The sequence below is a fragment of the Magnolia sinica genome, chromosome 3 (assembly GCF_029962835.1).
Source record: "Magnolia sinica isolate HGM2019 chromosome 3, MsV1, whole genome shotgun sequence".
In the NCBI taxonomy this organism is placed as follows: Eukaryota; Viridiplantae; Streptophyta; class Magnoliopsida; order Magnoliales; family Magnoliaceae; genus Magnolia; species Magnolia sinica.
The window spans coordinates 28769893-28789721 of record NC_080575.1 but is presented as its reverse complement, the minus strand read 5'-3'; the positions used below and the strand labels follow the sequence as shown (position 1 = coordinate 28789721).

General features: G+C 41.2%; 1 protein-coding gene and 1 non-coding gene across 5 annotated transcripts in view; one reads left to right on the top strand and one right to left on the bottom strand.

Moving 5' to 3' along the window:
- The first annotated feature begins 766 nt into the window (after positions 1-766).
- On the top strand, positions 767-873 carry LOC131241855 (small nucleolar RNA R71). Its single transcript, XR_009169422.1, has one exon. It is a non-coding gene; the product is annotated as a small nucleolar RNA R71 (small nucleolar RNA).
- Positions 874-8221: 7348 nt separating this feature from the next.
- Positions 8222-19829, bottom strand: part of LOC131239750 (monocopper oxidase-like protein SKU5) — a 36149-nt gene continuing 24541 nt past the window's right edge. Inside the window, exons 8-11 of one of the 4 annotated variants that reach the window (XR_009168369.1) lie at positions 14049-14248; positions 13666-13803; positions 9602-9668; positions 8222-8425 (exon numbers count right to left, since the gene is read on the bottom strand). Coding sequence is in view for 3 of the 4 variants with exons in the window: in XM_058237602.1 (XP_058093585.1) it covers positions 13695-13803; positions 14049-14248 (309 nt within the window). In the remaining variant the exon portion in view is untranslated. Of the gene's footprint in view, positions 8426-9601; positions 9669-13472; positions 13804-14048; positions 14249-19829 lie in introns of those variants that run through there. The other 3 variants (XM_058237602.1, XM_058237601.1, XM_058237604.1) reach the window with 3 other exon arrangements.

Here is a 19829-nt window from a genome sequence, read left to right as displayed (position 1 = left end):
AGAGTGGTGATGGATTTAGCATGTCCCATCTGATTTGAAGAGCTGGGATCATTATTCTCGTATTGCGGTTTAGGATTGGGGAGAGGTTGTGCGGAAGCATCCCCTTTTCTATAACCGTCATACGAGAATCTATCTTTTGCATAAAATCTGTGATTCCCCGCATTGCCTGAGCCAGCTCTTGTATGGGATTTTGAACCGGTTCCTCTTGAGGTTTCACTTGATTTGGATTTTGATTGAAGAAACCTGGAGGAGTCGCCGTTTGTCCATTCCTCCAACTAAAGTTTGGATGATTTTTCCAGCCAGGATTGTATGTGTTGGAGTTAGGTCCAGAAAAAGGTCTTTGATAGTTATTTACGGCATTGGCTTGTTCATTCAACACTCCTCGAAAGGCAGGTATTGTAGGACAGTTTTCAGAGTTGTGTGAATGTTGCAATCACAGATGCCGCAAACGATTTCATTGACCTTATCCTTCTTTCCTTCCATGGCCTCAACTTTCCTTATGAGCGTAGTCACTTTACACTTGAGATCATCCTCTTCTTTCAAGAGATATAATCCACCTTTCTCCTTTAATTGAGTCGGCCTAGACGTGGTGTTCGACTTTGGGTAATAGTCCCAAGATTGTGTTTTTTCAGCCAAACTATCGAGGTAGTCCCATACCTCGTCGATATCTTTATTAATGAACTCTCCATTACACATTGTCTCGACCATTTGGCGCATGGAAGATGTCAGTCCATCATAGAAAAAATTTGTAATGCGCCACGTTTCAAATCCGTGTTGTGGGCATGAACTGACCAAATCTTTGAACCTTTCCCAACATTGAAAGAATGTTTCATCTTCCTTTTGGGCAAAGTTCATGATCGCTTTTCTGAGGGTAATCGTTTTATGATGTGGGAAGAATTTTTTTATGAATTCCCTCTGCATATCGTTCCATGTGCCAATGGATCTAGGACGCAGTGAATGTAACCACGTCTTAGCTTTCTCTTTTAAGGAAAAAGGAAAGAGTTTCAGCCTAATTGTATCCTCAGATACATTAGGAAAACATAATGTAGCTATTATCTCATCGAACTCTTTCAAATGTAAATATGGACTTTCAGATTCAAGTCCATGGAATTTGGGAAGGAGTTGGATAACTCCTGGCTTGATGTCCATTTGTCCTGTGTTTTCAGGAAAAATCATGCATGAGGGCGTACTCACTCCCGCCGGTTGTAGAAAATCTCGTAAAGTACGAGGCGGGGGTGCCTGTTGCACCTCATTCTCATCTTGGGTATCCTCCACCCTGGGTGGAAGTAGAGGAGGTTGGTCTTCAGCCATAACCTCAGTTAACTCAGGGGATTTTGAGCGGTGTCTAGTCCTGCGATGGATAGTCAACCCCTCAACCAATCCTCCTTCAGTCAAGAGACGTCGAGTGTTGTCACGGGCCCACTTGGGCATGAAACACTCACAACCCTAAATTAAAAACTTAACCCTAAGAAAGGAAAAGAAAAGCTAGAAAGAAAAAGAGAGTTGGAAAGAAATTACCAAATTGAAGCCCCTAAGTTAAGGACCTGCAAAATAAAACAAAATAAGTTAGATTCTAAAAAGGAGAAAAACAATCCTTAAAAGAAAGATAGAAGTGAACTAGCTTCTAAAAGAAAGAATTCCTAAGAGAAGATGAAAATTTCTAAAATAAATTAGGAGAGTCCTAACTTAGAAAGTAAATTACTAAAGGAGAATTTAAAAAAAATAGAAAGTAGGGAAGGAGTGTACCGAATTAGAGATTTCTATCTTAAAGGCCTATAAAATAAGAAGGTTAGTTTCTAAACAGATATTCTAAAAATAAATTAGGAAACAAAATTAGTTTCTAAAAGTGTTAGAATTAGAAAGTTACTAAAATAAAACAAAAATAGAAAGTTAATTTCTAAGAAGGGAAAGAAATAACCTAAATTCTAAAAATATGAAAAAGTAGAGAGATTAGGAAGGAATTACCAATTGAGAAACTTATGTCCAGATCCTATAAAATAGGAAACAAGTTAGTTTTGAACTAAAAATAGAAATAAATAAATAAATAAATAAAAACTAAGGTTAGTAAAATCCTAATCTTAAACTAATCCTAAAACCAATTAATTTCAGAAAATCGTAACCGTCAGTCCCCGGCAACGGCGCCAAAAACTTGTTCACTCCCCAAGTATAGGGTTGTGATGTAGTAATAAACTCGGTAAGACCGAGGTCGAATCCACAGGGACTGATACCTGTACGTGTCCTGAAACTAGATAGAAATAGAACTAGGCTAAGATGAAATCTAAACCAAATAGAATTTAGGAAATAATTGTGAAATAATTATTTAAAACTTTAAGGAATTCAGAGGAAGAGAAACTAGGGATTCAGAGGATCCACTTGTAGAGATCAGGGAGGTCTTATGCCTGCATTAATATTTATGAAAATCGAACTGAACCTACTTGATCTGATTTTCAAGAGATGAAAGATATATGAATTAGAATGGATTCCATCATCTAACCATGCCCAGGAGACAAAGCAAACAACAGAATTAAACTAATTACCAACCAATCAACCATGTATGAGGATCAGGAAGGGTACTGTCATCCGACCATGCCCATGGAGCAATGATGAACAACAGGGCTTCCTGACTTCATAAACATAAAAAGGAGAAAGGAATACTCAAGGCCATTGCAGATCCATTGTAATTTTAGTCACAACTGACCATTAAAGACAAAAAGAACATTTCCCGAATAAAATTAAATCAAAATCAATTCAGTCTAAACAAAGGCGCAAGCGAAGACTTATCCCATCACGCTACAAGCTTCACCTCTTAGCCCCAGCTAAGAGGTTTAGCCACACATGAATGAGCTGAACAAATCAAATAAAAATAATAAAAAAAAAGAAAAGAACAAGAAGGAAAGAAAACAAAACCACCTAAGCTCCTGGTAAACTCCACTGGTCCCAAACCTCGCTTCACGTTTCAGCCACTGTTGCTCACGTCCTCTCCTGCGTGCTCCACGGCTCCCCCACACGCTGCCTCCCTCTGAAAAACCGATCCCTCTCTCTCCTTTCTTCCTTCCTTTTATCTTTCTTCTCACCTCCCTTCTGTGGAGTCCTGGCAGGACTCAGCTGCGGAAGTTTTCACGAGCCGGAAGCAGTTAAGTAAAATCCCGCTGTTGCTCTGATCTTACGCAAGGAGTGCTTGCGTTCGGCCCGCGTTCGGTGCGGTTTGGCCCACCATTTTGACGATCTGACTTCTTGGGCGTAGTTATATCAGAACTTTCACAAGATTGGACGGTCTGGAGCATGTATCCGACCATCATCATGGATGCATAACGGCCCGAGAGAGCCGGGCGGCTTCCGGTTTTCACGGACGTACGCAAGCAGAGCAGGCGCTGGTGTGTGGTGGGGTCCACTTTACTGGTGTTTTTTTGGAAATCCATGCCGTCCACCGGAATCTACTCACAAAACCGTTCGGGTATGGTCGGTTTTGGATCGACACTGAAGCGGCCCACCTGATTTTTCATATCACCGTTCAACCTAAGTTTCGACGGTCAAAATCCGCTACCCGCTGCTTCCTAGAAAAATTCCACCTAGGCATTGGTAATGTGGACCAATATGATCTAATGGACGGTTTAGATTGGTCTTTGGGACCGTGATGGCGGCCCACTTGATCGAACCGCAATCCCTGTTTTTTTTTTTTTTTCGCTGGAGAGAAGTCGAGTCGGAGAGGGAGAGCTCGGTCAGCGCTCGCTGACCGAGATTCTGAATTTTGGTGCGCGCCCTGTGCTTCACCACCCCGTATACACGCTTCACGTGTTCGGGTTCCAAGGCGATGTATGTGTACAATCTGATCCGTCCATCCATTCACTCATCTTATTTTAACCGTGGGGACTGAAGATGAAGCGAATTCATACAGCAGGTGGGCCCCATATCACTGTTTTAGGGGCTGATCTGTTCATTGGGCCACTTCCACAGTGATTCAGGAGCTGAATTTTTATGTGTACGGTTCATTTATGGTCCTTAGGCCACGTATGAAGTTTTGAACTGATCAGATGGTGGGAACCCTATGATCTTGCATTCTGGACACTTTTCAGGCCACTTGAACTTCAATTCCTCGATTTTCTTGGATCCCTGACGTGCAAATCAGTCGATCTTGATCTCCTGGGGTCCATCCCATGCTTTGGTGTCATCAGAGCGTTAAATCAATGCTTTTAGTAGCCTTTCCCAGTCCAGGCCCGTAAACACACCCTGCATTACAAACATGATTAAATTAGTCTGATAAACAGTATCGTGCGTGTAAATCTATGCAATAAATGGGTCTGATATGCAATATTTGACCCTTAACACACATTAGTTTCTATCCAAAAATCTCCCACATTACAAATAATTGCAACATAAATTACTTATAAGCATAAATACATTACTAATCGATAATTATTCTACATAATAAGACTTAAAGAAGAGAGTTCATAATATAAGAATAAGAGCATATGTATGTTCTACTAAAACCATTGATTTAATTATGTTCAAATAATTAACTAAAAGACTATGTAATAAAATTTCTAAACTCAATATTTTAACCAGACAATTATATTTGAAATAAACCCTTACTACCATTATGAAGGAAGCTTGAAGGGTAGATCTCACCTCAAGCTCGGATCTCCCTTACTAAGAGGTAAGAAAAAGAACTAGAATTTGGAAAAATCCTAAACTCCTACAATCAAGGGGATACACTAATTAATAAACTTATTAAGCAATAAACAATGTATTCTAACCTAGGAAATCTAAAGAACATGAGAACTCACCTCAAATCCGAGTTGACTTGGATCAAAATCAACTCAAGGTGATTTGAGCTACAAAGGTGCCAAGATCTACAATAAGAATACCCAAAGACCCGGAACTAAGAACTAAAACTCAAGATGTAGATGAATAAATTGGAGTTTCATAGAAGAACATACTTAGTTGATTCACCTAGCCAAAACTTGGCTCAACTCAGTGATACCATAAGAGTAAGATCCAAAACTCAGCTCTTAAAGTGTAATTTCCCTAAGATCCAAGTCGAGGAAGGCATGCGTTGATTAGATTTAACACAACAACAACTTAACACACCGAGTCATCAACTTAGTATCCCAGTGGAATGTGTGGAACAAAACAACTAGATAACTTATATTCCAACCGAGTCGGCTAGCACTTAGCAAAGCAATGATTCAACAAGTTGAATTAACATCTTTAAACTGAGTTAGTTGTAACTAATAGAATGAAGTTTGATAACTCAATTATCTTTTAGGTGCAACTTGGTTTAGAAATACCCTAACACCAATAGTTCATAAATCGGGTTAGATCACTAAACTAACATAGGTCTTAATCGAGTTGAATCCAACACACAACTAAGTTAGCATCTAATGACCAGAAGAAAGCAATGGTAAATACGAGTTGAAAATCATCAATGATTCAATTGGAAAGAAGCCTAACTCGGCTAGTTTCTGAGTTAAGGAATGAAAAGATAAACCATACATCAATCAAAGAAATGAATGTATCTCCACGCTCCATGCAATAGATGATCAGAGAAGATCTCAAACTTGACTCAGTGCATAGAGATGAACTAGATAGAAGTGGAAGTAGATAGAGGTAACTAGGTTCAGAAACCTAGTGCGGTTGAGTAAACCAACACAACCTAACGACTCAACAACACGACTTGCCACCACCAGCTCATTCTTAGCTCTTCCTTCTCCTTCACAGCTTCTCCTTGTCAGACAACTCAATGTCTGGATAGGCCCAAACTCCAATAATGAACTGAGACTTGGTCGAGTGGACCTGATGTAACCCAACTCAGACACACGAACTTGCCCCACTAGAGATGTACACGAGTTGAACCAAATTGAGCTTGGCACAGCTTGACTCGGCTCAGTCATTAGCTGACCCCATCTCGAACTCGGTTCGGCTCGGTCCTTGAGCTTGACTGGCCAGCTCAGCTCGGTTCAGTCAGCAGCTTGGGCCAATTCGGGCTAAGTTCGAGCCTGTGTGGCATTTTCTCAAACACATGGAGTACGCACCTTCAAGTTCTCATAGTATGCAAAACAGTAACAGCAGTTTACAAGTATTTCATCAAACACTCAATAGGTAACATCAAAATCAAGATACAAGGGTAGTTTTATAATGTAATGTAATGTTTTGGTTTTTTTTTTTTTGTAGTGATTTGTTTCATATCCATACCTTCCTCGCCACCAGATCCCGCGGAGAATGTATGCACCCAAAACAACACTTCATTGAGTCATTTCATCGAACACTTGGTGAGCAACATCAATGTCAAAATAACCGAGTCACCGAATTGGTTCGATCCGAGTTCAATTCAAGTTGGTTTGATTCGAGCTCAGACAAGCTCGAACTCGGCTCGAAATTTTTTTCAAGCTCCAAAAATCAGCTCAACTTGGCTCGAACTCAGTTTCGAACCGAGTCAAATCGAGCTTTTTCGAGTCGACTCGATTGAGTTAACCGAGCTAACTCGGTTAGTGTACAGCTCTATGCCCCACTCTAAAGTCTCTCCCCATATTTTCCAATTCGAAAGGGAATGACTGAGAGAGTGATGAGGTATTTATAGCTCTCGAACCCCATCTCTAGATGATTCCACAACTAATCTAATCATTAGTTGAGTCATTAATCAAAGCACTCTTAGACTCGGTTGATGAATAATTCACTAATATGGTGATTATTTGATGGTGTTACCCTCCAAATGGACATACCTGATCAGCAAATGGACCCCACCCCCAACTGATGGGTTTCTTAGCTAAACAAAGAAGATTACACGATCAATAATGGAAAATTTGTATTTGACTTGTCATCACACGATTTGACTTGTTTGAACGGCTTAGATGGGACCATGAATACACATGGGACCCATTTTTTGGACAGTAATCCTTATTATATTGATGGATTCGGGTTTATCATGTGGCGGCAAGTGAAACTCAAATGGATGCTAGAAACCCTAATCGTTGAGAACAAGGTCTCTAGACTCGTTATTTGTTTGAAATGAACGCCCATGATTGTTTAAAAGGTTAACATATGGCTCGGATCACGTCTAGGGTGACACACTGTTGGAAATGGAAAGATCCTTTCTGCCTTCTGTTTAACCAAAAGAACTTTACAGTCAAGATGAATTGAAAATGAAGGGCAATGATTAAAAGATTCTTCCCAAACAAGAATCACAATGGAAACAAATCTCGTTTTCAAAAGATGTCGCACACAATTCTTGCTTGTGCCAGAAATTGTGAACACGTACGTGTCTTTCAAGTGCAGTAAGAGACTGATTTTGGTTGGAAATGACCACTCTACAAGATGAACAGCTCATATCTTCCAACAGTAAATAGATGGTGGGCCATCATAACCACAATGAACAATCATCCATTTAAATGCTGGTTGGTCGAAAAACGAAAGAGAGGAAACCTCTCTTTTTTGTGAATTTACCGGTCGACACCCATTTGACCAGGTGTTGGGTCTAGTACACCTCCGTTGCATGTGCATAGTATGAACATGCACCAGAAAATGGGATCCACAAGGAGGTGTGATCCAATCCACACCATTCATTCGATTCCAAGTGTTCAAATAGGACATTTGACCCAAGATGAGGATATTCCACAATTCAGGTGGACCATGTGTGCCAAAAAGATGGGGTGTTACACATGTTATTTGGTCGACCATTGCACTATGATGTTGATGCCACGTATAGAGGTCAGGAGAAAGATTATCTTTGACCCTATGAGAACGGAGAGATAACCCACGACTTCTAAAGTTAAGGGGTGATCTCTTATAACCATATTGAATTTCATCAAAGAATCTAAGGAGACAGAGGAGATCAATGCATTAGTTATAAAGTGGAAAGAAGTAGAACCCATGAACATTCCAAAAAAGCTTAAACCAATGTTACAAGAGTTCAAGGGGATTATGCATGATGAGCTTCTTATCGAGTTGCCTCTCATGCATATTATTCAATACCACATTAATCTTGTCCTAGGAGTAAATATGTTTTATTGCCCACATTATTGGATGAGTCCAAAAGAATATGAAATTTTATAGGAATAGGTGGAGGAACTGATCTGTAAGGGTCTAGTGTAACGCCCTAGATTTCGTAACTTGAGTTTAACACACGTTTTCTGAAATTCCAAGTGTTAACCTTTAAAGATAATTCACATTTCACCATATATTTTTTTCTTATTAAGAATGAGCATTGGAGCAGAAGAGAAACAAATCAGGCATAAAGGGAAAGTCTATAGATACATTCTAGATTTTCAAGATATACAAGTGGCTGCCCATAGGGCTTATACAAACTAATGTCTCAAGAACTACAAATACAAGAAAGTACAAAATCAATTAAATCTAGAATCTAAAATCGCAAGATTATTCAGCTTCTCATGCTCCACGTGAACACCCACCTGCACATCATTTACACCTCCTGCACCAATTGAATATGGTTCGATAGTATCAATGTTTATCCCAGTGAGGTATACCCCTCAAGATTCACCAAACCATCACAATAGTTAAACACAGTTTACCAAGATATGTCTACACTAAATCATTCATAATGATCATAACAAATGAGATTACAATCCATTACAGTAGTCAATGATAGTTCTAAAATGAGGGTCATACAAAACAATTCATAATGAGATCTTATTTAAATGAATAGATGTATGCATATGCATATCAACCTAGGGATGCTCTCCAGCTAGAAATAGGGCAAAAACCCGCCATGTGGGGCAAAACCCACATGAAAACTCAAGTGGCCAGTCACCATCGAAAGTAAAACAAGTACATGCTCAAGTGACAACTCTCATAAAATTGGGTCGATCGACAATGTTTTGCGAGCCGGTAAAATACCACAATAAAAGGGTACGTGCTACCACAACATCCAGATAAGCCACCCGATATCGCACATATGCCATAAAATATATGATTAGTCCAACCATTATTAGTTTGATTTACAAACAATCATTTTAGGGAAGCTCAGGGTCATTATAGGGGGGCTCGTCTCCTAGTATTGGCTAACAGCTTGAGCATATTGTCTTATACCCCCATGCTCGGCTCACGAGACTTTAACAACTAGGATGTTAAGGGTAACCTCTACAACTAGTGGCATATCATGACACAACAAGTAGAACTTACCATTGCAAGTTTATACCAATGTAGTCCATCAAAGCCACATTGGGCGACAAGTCTATTTAAGAACCTTACAGAGATGGGTTACCCAAAAGCCATATAAGCACAAATGATTCACGAGATGGTAAGTCTATATTAAAATTTCATCTAATCTATTACACAAATGGCCACTAGTCCGAGGACTTCCAAAAATATCATCCAGTAATCACAAGTGGCAAAACAAGCCACATACAATATCGATATCAATTACACATGTAAAGCGTTCATCTTAAACTAGAATAGAGATATTTGAGATCCATAACATGTTCAAATACTTGAATTTAAATCCAATCATTAATCATATATGAAGAATTACTCAAATAGGACTAACATTTATCATTCATTCCACTAAATACTATATTAAGTGAGTAATAAAAATAAATGAATTAAACTAACTATCATAATGTTGGAAAACTTGAAGGGTGATCCTCACCTTAGGATGCGGATTTTGATCTAGAGTCGCTAGAACTTGCGTACTCGCTTGAAATTCAAGTCTCATCCTATGGTAGACAAATTCCTCAATTAGATTGAGATATTGCACATTAACTTGCATTAAAAATTGAATTTAGGTGTGACACTACATTCTAGAATTAGATGAACCTAGCATTTACATAAAAATCCTTACATAAAGACAATTAGAGACCTACCCTTTTGATTTTGTTGATTGAGTTAAACTCCAATTGAATATGATTCGACACAGATGATCCCGAGTCGACATGACTTGATGCACATCGATTCCCAACTAATAACTCAACTTCATTGAAAACTACTCAATGTACTTAATATAGAATATTTGAAACCTAAATCAATGATCTACAACATAATCGATGGGAATATATACCAACTTACTTGAAAGATTGATGCCCTTCGACTAAACTCAACCTCAATTCGAACTAGATTGACTCAACTAGGCCACAACTCATAAGAGTTCTCACATGCACATGAACCAACCGCAGCTCACTAAGCAACACCCAAACAAAACAAGAAAAACTCAACTCAGGAGTCAAATTGGTGAGTTGAGTTAACTCACTCATTTCTTCCTCTACTTCTCTTTTCTTTCTCTTTCCTTTTTTGTTGCCACGCCTGACAACACCTTTGGATATACCAGGCAACTAAGCAGTACAAGACTTGGTCCGAGTTGGACTCAGTCGACTCAGCAGCGAGTCGATCCAAATCGGCTTCTCTCCATCTACATATTCTTTTATCCTTCGTTCTTCTATTGTCCTCTCTTTCTTCCATCTTTCTCAGCATTTCTGAATGCCAGCAGAGCTTTGGATGTGTGCCCGACCCTAGAATTGTTCAACTCAGTGAGTCAGGACAGTCCTGCGAGTTAACTCAGGAGGACGAGTAAAGTCAATGACCCGATTCTCCCTCTCTCTTCCATTTCTTCCTTCTATCTACACACCCGTCCTCTATCTACTCTTGCTCTCTTTCTCCATCTTTCTGCAACTCACGTCCAACAATTGGACTCAGCAAAACTTGACCCAACTTGCAGTGAACTCTACCCGACTCGGACCGCGACTTAGAGCGACCCACTTCAGTAGACTCGACAGCACGATCTGGTGCAGCAGTGGGACTCAGTCACAGCCTCCACTCCTTTTTCTCCTTCTACTTTCTTTCTCTCACAACTCGATTAGACAAGGTCTAGTCTCAACCCAAACGCGACTTGATTTGTTCCAACAACCCGACTCACAACTACTCGAATCGAGTCGACTCAACTCAATGTGGCAAGAAAAACGATGCACCCTCTCTCTTATAATATTTCTACTTTCAGAAACAGTTGCCTTAGCAAGTAGCCTTTTATAGGCTCTATTAATCTCATTATAGAGGGTTTGAAAATAACTAATCCATGAGATTAGTTACAAGTTTAGTTGTGCAATTCGACGATTTCTGAGATGATCTAACTGAATCTTATTCGAATGGATGAAATCTAGTCATCTAGATGGATATCTGGAGCTGTAGGCCACTTGATGAATGTCTCTAATTTGAAGATAGGACCGACCCAAAGATGGGTTTTTTGGGTCATGTGGGGAAGAAGGATCGGTCGATAATGGTGGATTATTAACGAACGGTTGACCTTATGATCTAATGCATATGGACAGCCAAGATTTTATCAGAGAACACCATGGGACCCACCTTTTGGACAATAATCAACCAAATTTTAGTGGGTTCCAAGATTTGGCGCTGCGAACAATAACTCGTGCACAAGTGCAAGAACTTCAAAACCATGCTTAGAGGGTTTTTTAATTCCCTAAATCGGATGCGTAAAACGAGTTGGAGGGCTTCAAAAAGCAAGTGAATGGCTAGGATTGAGCCAACACTCTAACAGAAGGATTCCTTTCTAGCGGCAGCTTTGCTAAACGATGGAAGCCCTAACGGGGCCCTGTGAGATCCAAGGCGTGGCTAATGGGCCCACTTGCACCAATTAAAAATCTGAGGACATCATAATTTGCTTGGTTGAGATTATTCGTAAGAGGAATTATAGGAGCCTCTACCCCAATTGCATGCAACGGATCTGGGCCTTCAGTTTGTACAAGAGGACCCATTTTTTCATGATCTAGACCATTGGTTTGTTGGAGCCCACCATGGATAGACCATACCCCAAACCTCCCCTGGTTACTACAATCTATCCTAGTAGACTGCAGCCTGCAAATATACGGTTCCGCAACACACACACACACACACACACACACACACACACACATATATATGGAAAGAGAGGGGGGAAAAGTCCATACGCAGTGGGTCCCATTAAATGAAGTCAGGATCACTGAACCATGGGCCAGTGGTGCTTTAGGTCCATGACCATAGAGCACCTTCTCCATGTCTACAGAGACATGCATTTCATTCCTATTGATGCAGTCCGATCACCGACCTCCACCAGTTTCTGATGGATGGCCTTGAAAAGGGATGATCGATTCAAAGAGAAGAAGAAAGAGCAGCAGCCATCCATGTTCGAGGTATAACAACTGACACAATCATGATAAAAATTATCCAACACTCCAATTATCAGCCCATGGCCTAATCTGTTAGTGGCCCAACAGATCAACGGTACCAATTACCATACATTGGTTGATTTGCTATGGTCGGATGGTGAACTTTGTAGGAGCTAACAATCCCTTCTCTAAAATTATTTTTCTTCGGATTTCAAAATTCCTCAGTAGTGATTTTGACTGAAATTTCGAGGTTGAGATGATCCAAATGCCATCATCTATCTTTTTTCCCCCACTGCTTTAAGTCAGGAATTGTGGGACCAGCATGAGTTTTGGTATTCTCATCATCATGCTAGGATGCATCTATTTGACGGGTTGGATGTGACACATGCACCACGTAACCGCCATGTCACCATCATTTACAGGGGATTATAAATAAATAAACAAGGACAATTGAGTCATTTCAACCCCCCAAAAGCACATCTTGTAATTCTGTTCCTCAAGGTTTGGTAAAATAAAAATAAAAATTTATGAGTTACTGAGGAATTTTGCTGTAAAAAATCCCTTATATATTTTTTATGGATGACAAAGAATTTCAGTGCAGGTGTTTTTAAATGTATTAAGTTACATTACTCCTAGTTGCATTATGACACTTGGACAATCCAATTGATCAATCTAAACTGTCCATTAGGTGCAGAATACATTTCATGGGCCATCACGAAAAGATTGCAGACATTATACAATCCTAAGCATCTTATCAATTGCCTATAAAATGGACAGTCAAGATCACTTAAGAGAAAGTAAGTCCAGTCAGTAACTTGAACAAAGAGCAATTTTTTATCAGAACATCCCCAGCTTGGAAAATGAATGACTGTAAAAAAAAAGTCCAAGCTTAGACGATAGAAAGTCCAGACTAGTTGTAGATGATAATTTAAATAATGCAAAAGCTGGGTGTGGGCCCACTAATGGATGGAATCCAATCCGTCTAGCAGGTTTGCTCCACCATGGAAATGGGACACCCAAAAAAAATCAGGCTGATCCAACCATAAGGTGGGCTATCAGTAGACTTGGAGCGTTTTGGGTGGTTTCCCACTGTTTTCTACGGTGTGGCCCACCTAATGATTGGTTCAGGCTTATTTTCAGGGCACTCTGTTTTTATGATGGAGTGATCCTACAGGATGGATTGGATGTTATACAACCATGGAGCATGCCACATGCAACTAGTTGCATAGTTTTCTCATCTACCCAACTAGTTGGGCATGGGATGTTCAACATCATAACCAGGGTAGCAGTAACGGCTTCAATCATTCTGGATTTTTTTTTATTTTTTTTCCAATTTTGGAGGTGTGACTTTCTTCATCCCAATCCATCTGCAGCTTTCAAAACTCTTTTCTTCTTTAATAGGAAGGGGCCAAAAAGTCGGGAAAAGCAACCTGCCCAATGAGTTTTTTTTTCCTAGCAATACAAATACATCCATTTCCTGCCACACATCTGCAATACTCACATGAATACGAAGCTGGAATAACTAAGCGCTCGTGAAAATGAATTTCTAACAGCTGCTTACCTTTGAATCTCTCTAGCATGAGTTGGTTGTCAGGAAAAAAGACCAAACCATGTAATCAGAAGTGCCACAAAGATTGTTCTACTACTGGCATTAGTAACCACCACTGCTTCAGAAAATCTTACTCTTTGGGACTGCTCTCTGCAACAACAACAAAAAACAGAAAAAAAGGGGGGGCAGAGGTGAGGGGTTAGAATTTTATCAGAATAAGGATATGAATCAATGTCATCTGGAACCTCAGTTTGTGTTGATTTGAGAGCTGGAAATTAAAGAATTTGCAGAGCCGCCATTCAAAACAAAAACAGACAGAGAAAGAGAATGGTTATTGGTGCCATTCAACACACACACACACACACACACACACACAGAGGTTATTGTCATCTTACTTTTGTAAGCCTGAAAGTTCACCACAGTACAGTATGTTGTCAGGCAAAGGAACTTCAGTCTTGTTGTTGACCTCTGTATTCACCACGCTGACATATGTTTCCTGTCCCAGATACCATGATTTCAGGTTTTCAGAGCGCAGGTTCCAGATGCCTACATTGTCGAGAGATACTAGTATTGCTGTCCAGGCCCCAGGAAACACCTGCAATAAGAGATATTTAATAAGCGTGCCCAAACATGATCGGAACATAGCACAAGAATTCCAGAAATTAATTTACAATTTGCAATGGCCCCACCTTTCTAGGAGCTCTAACCATTATCATTATCATCATCTAAGCCTTACCCCAATTAACTGGGGCCAGCTACATGAATCCTGTGAGACCCGTGTTCAACCTTCCGTACGCCTATTTCCTAAGACGGGATCAACCGGCTTCTCGATCACCAATCGCGCCAGTGTTTTTGTACCACAAAGACCTGAGACCTATACTATAACAACCGCATCAGCGTTGCGAACACAGTGTTGCGCAATGGGCTCCATTGCGATACCCAGATTGGAAGATATGGACCCACACATGATTGGAGACGGGCACGCATCCCAGTGTGGACCCCCCTTGCTAGGAATCCAAAAAAAAAAAAATCTCTACAAGCACATTTAGCATATTCCCTCCCAAATGGCAAAAGACACCATTACCACCATGCTTTTTCTTTCCTCCCATAAACCATCATTTCCTAGCAGTGTCAAAAGACCAAAACACCCTCACTTTCCCTACCCCCTATGATGGACCGAACTACCCCTGCTAATTTCCTCTTTCTCATGTCCAAGTATACCAAAGTCAAAAACTTCTTACACACCTCATACCTCTCTACCATGCCACCACTTTTGTCCCCAAAACCCCCCCAAAAAAAAAAAAAAAAAAAACATATGTAAGGGGCATTCCAAATGAGCAAGAGAGAAGAAAAAGCGAAAAAAGAAAGAAAAGAAAGCAAAAGAAAATGAGAGAAGAAAGAAAGATGTGTTGGGCTTAGATCCTCAATTAATGGAGATCCCAACTCACCCTTTAAGCCTATATGAAAGATCCTAACCACCGTAATGGTGAGTGCATAACTAAAATATCACACATGCATTTACACTATGCTCTTCTTCTTATTTTTTGTTGTTTTTTGGAGAGGAAAAGAGGTGTACCCCACTTCTGATTTGTGAGTGTTAGGGCAACCATCCACACCCCTTTAGAGGCCATCCATTGGGTCCTACAATCTATACCATCTGGACCGTGTGGACTATGAGATGGTACCATGGAGTGGACCTTTTTTGTGGGTCGTTTTAGTCCCCAATGATGTATGTGTTGTATTTACACCGTGGGCCCCATAATGGCGGGTGCCCGCCCTCTTGTGTATCTCTCTCCTTCTCTTTCTCCATCTATCCCTCTTTCTTAGGCCTTGGAACCCACAAAGTGGGCCACGTTGTGAGACAACGTGCAACCACATGCTGTCCAGCTCCACCGTGATGTTTATTTGCCATCTAACATGTTGCTTAGTCCCACAGTCATGGAAGAAGGGAAACCACAAATATTAGCTTGATTTAAAGATGGCATGGGGCCCATTCCAGGTGGCCCACGCTGATAGAACGATGTTCGTTTGCACGCTGTCCAGTCGGCATGTGGCCCACGCTAAGGGTTACACCGTGATGTTGTATGCCATCCAACGAGTTAATGAGGTCACACAAACCTAGATGGAGGGAAAGCAAGAGCATCTGCTTGATCCCCAGATCTTCGTGGACCCCACTGATGTGGGGGTTATCATATTGTCCATCCATTTTGAAATGCCCAGGAGGCCCCGACAGTTGAAAGCCTATTGAAGCCCACCATGATGTTGTTGCCCAACTTATTGATAAGGTCACGTACACCTGTATATAGAGAAAACATAAATATCATCTTGACCTAGAACTTAGGTGGGCCCCACTCCAAAAAAGTGGGGATTGATGCCACCGTGAAAACCTCCTAGCGCCCTTGAAGTATGTGTTTTATAACCATGCGGTTTGTTTTTATTTTATTTTTTTGTAAGTGGGCCCACTGATCCGTGGGGCCCACAAGATGTGTGAGTGATCCACACCCATCCATTGTCCAGCCACTGTAATGAGATAGATCCAAATCCTAGTTAGACCCCACCACTAGAAACAGTGGAGATTGAATGACTATCGTTGAAACCCTCCTGATGGCCTACCGTGATATGCGTGTAGTACATCCTCATCGTCAATTCCATCCTCAACCCATCCCTGGACATGTGTCCAAGGATAGGGCAGGTACACTGACGCAGGACAGCCCTAATTATGATGCATGCTCATGGAGATAATTAAACAGCGGAAATAAAAGGAATAAATGATCTAAAATTCTAACAGTAATCATCATAACTGAGAAAATCATAAAGGAAACATGCAATGGAGCGGGCCATTACTACAACCATGGAGTATGGAATTCAATTACTACTTAGGTTGGATCCGGCGAGGGATGAGACCTCCCGATCTTGCATGGTCACACCCAATCGATCAATGAAGATCACTAGTCCGAAGAACCAAGAAGTTTCTCGGATTAGGGATTTGAGAATTTGGGGATTTAGGGTTTAGATCGGTTCTCAAGATTTTGATCGAAAAAGAATTAACCAAAACTGAAAAATAGAAGGAAGAAAGTTATTACCTTGAGGAAGTTAGAGAGGCACAAGAAGAAATTAGAAGAAGAAGATCAAGGGGAGAGAAGAAGCACCATTAGAGAGAAGAGAGGAAGGAGGCAACCAAAGGGTTTGCTTTTCATTAATCAATAGTTGAAATTCGTGTTTAGGGCTTTACCCCACTTAAATAAGCAAATAAAGACATAAAATTACTAAAATACCCCTAGGATAAGAAAATAAAGATATAAGATTACTAAAAGACCCCTAAGTCAAAAAACGTGCAAATAACATAAGTATGGGAAAGTTTGGGCGCTCGGTCTTCTTTCTCCAATCTTCCTTCACATGTGTCTTCCCTAAGTGGGGTCTTCTATATGTCCAATCACATGTGAAAGGTCTTCAGCTCCTCAATATTCGCCTATCCACAAGGACGGCACTTGTGGTTGGCGCTTTCTTCATTGGTACACCTTGAATGCACCTGTGTCCGCATCATACACGTTCTAGGTGGGACCCTTACATAGTAGTTAGGGCTTGAGAGGCCTATCGTTAACACTTTCTTGGAGTCCACCGTGATGGGTGTGTTGTATCTCCACCGTCCACTCATCTGGTGAGATGAATTTAAGGGAGGGTGGGGCCCACCACGTGGGACCCCATGTGGGGTTACCTGTCATTCAACCAACCTCAGGTGGACCCCACCAGCTAAGCATTGGACACAAATGTCCACCATTACAACCTTCTAGGTACTACCCTGGTGAGTGTGCTTTAATCAATGACGCCCATAAACAAAATAGGCTTTCTACATATGCATCGTCCAAAGCAACGATTTTTATCAACTGTAGCAACGAAAGAGACTTCTTGCGGTTGACCCAATCATGATATTGAAGGATGGGACATTTTCTCGAAAAACTCCGGATCCCAAGAAGAGATCTTTTTCCTGCTCATTCCAGTGGTCGGTCCCATCACGTGGGACAGTGGAACCCACCGTGATCTTTTGAGAAATCCACCACCATCCATGACCCCCACTGATGGGCAAATCCAAAGCTCAGATGGACCACTCTCAGGAAACAGTGGTGAGTGATGTCCGCTATTAAAAACTTTGGGAGCCCACCATGATTCTATTTGCCGCCCATTCCAAGGACTATGGGGCCCACTATGGAGTTCCACCATGATATATGTGTGATCATCCAGGCGGCCCACTTAAAATGTGTACCCGCCTCATCCCTGGACAGGTGTCTAAGGATGGGCTAGAGGAAAGAATGGACAATGAGGGTATACTACACATCATGACGGGCCATCAGGAGGGTTTCAACGACAGTCATTCAATCTCCATTATTTCCAGTGTTGGTTACAATGGCTAGACAGTGTGGATTCATACACACATCATGTGGGCCCCACAGATCAGTCGACCCACTCACCAAAAACAAATGAGATGCATGGTTATAAAACACATACTTCAAGGGCGACAGGAGGTTTTCATGATGGCATCAATCCCCACTTTTCTGTGGTGAGGCCCACCTAAGTTCTGGGTCAAGATCATATTTATGTTTTCTCTACATACAGGTGTGCATGACCTTATCAATAAGCTGGGCAACAACATCATGGTGGAGCCCAGCGGGCTTTCAATAGTCAGGGCCCCTAGGGCATTTTAAAATGGATGGGCAATGTGGTAACCCACACATCAATGGGGTCCACGGAGATTTGGGAATCAAGCAGATACTTGTGCTTTCCCTCCATCCAAATCCATGTGACCTCATCAACATGTTGGATGGCATACAACATCACAGTGGGACCCTCAGTGTGGGCCACAGGCTAATTGGACAACGTGCAAACGCACGCTGTTCCAACAACGTGGGCCACCTGGAATGGGCCCCATGCCAACTTTAAATCAAGCAAATATTTGTGGTTTTCTTTCATGACTATGAGACCCAAGCAATAGGTTAGATGGCAAATAAACATCAAGATGGACCCCATAAGGTGGGGCGCACGTTGGACAGTGTGTGGTTGCACGCTATCTCACAATGTGGCCTTTGTGGGTTCCAAGGCTTATGGGGCCCCGCCACTGTAGGGCCCACATTATAAATACAACACATACATGACGAGGGGCTAAAACGACCCACAAAAAAAAAAAAAAAAAAAAAATGTCTACTCCATGGTGCTACCGCACTGTCCACACAGTCCAGATTGCATGGACCGTGGGACCTAATGGATGGCCTCAAAAAGGGGCGTGGATGATGGCCCCAAACCCTCACATATCATAGGTGGAGTCCACCTCCTTCCCTCTCGCAAGAAAACACAAAACAAGAAGAGAATATTGTAAATGCATGTGTGACATTTTAGTTATGCACCCACCATTTCAATAGCTAAGATATTTCATATAGGCTTCAAGGGTGGGTTGAGATCTCCATTAATGGAGGTTCTAAGCCCAACACACATTTCTCTCTTCCTTTCTTTCTTCTCTCATTTTCTTTTGCTTTTTTTTTTTTCTTTTTCTTTTTATATTCTCCCTTGCTCATTTGGAATGCCCCATATATGGGGGGATGGAAAAAATGAGAGAGGGTTTGGGGAGAGAAAATGGGCATGGGGAGTGGTGTTGCATGGGAGAGAGGATATGTGAGGTAGGGGCCATAAAGTGGGGGTGTTTTGGTCTTTTGACATAGCTAGGAAATGATGGTTTATGGGGGGAAAAAGAAAAAGGCTACGAGGGTAAGGGTGGTTTTTACCATTTAGGAAGGAATATGCTAAATGTGCTTGTAGAGATTCATTTTTGGATTCCTAGCAATTGGGGTCTATAGAGAATGCTAGTGTATTATGTATGTGGTTAATGGTGGTTAGTGGCCCCTTTTAATGTAAGTGCATGCGCACACTTCCCTCTTCTCCTGCGGTGTACTATATGCTTTATTATAATAAAATATTATGTGTTAGGGCAAGTAAGCCTAACACATCTCTCCTAAACTCTCCCTTTTCTTCTTCTCTCTCAATATTTTCCTCTTCTTCACATTATCATCATCAAATCATTCTCTACTTAGTATCAAAGCATAGATCCAGGCATTCCGCATCCAACAGATTGAGAGGCGACACGTCACCTTGCTAACGTCAGCAGTTGTACGGACACATGGACTCCGTTT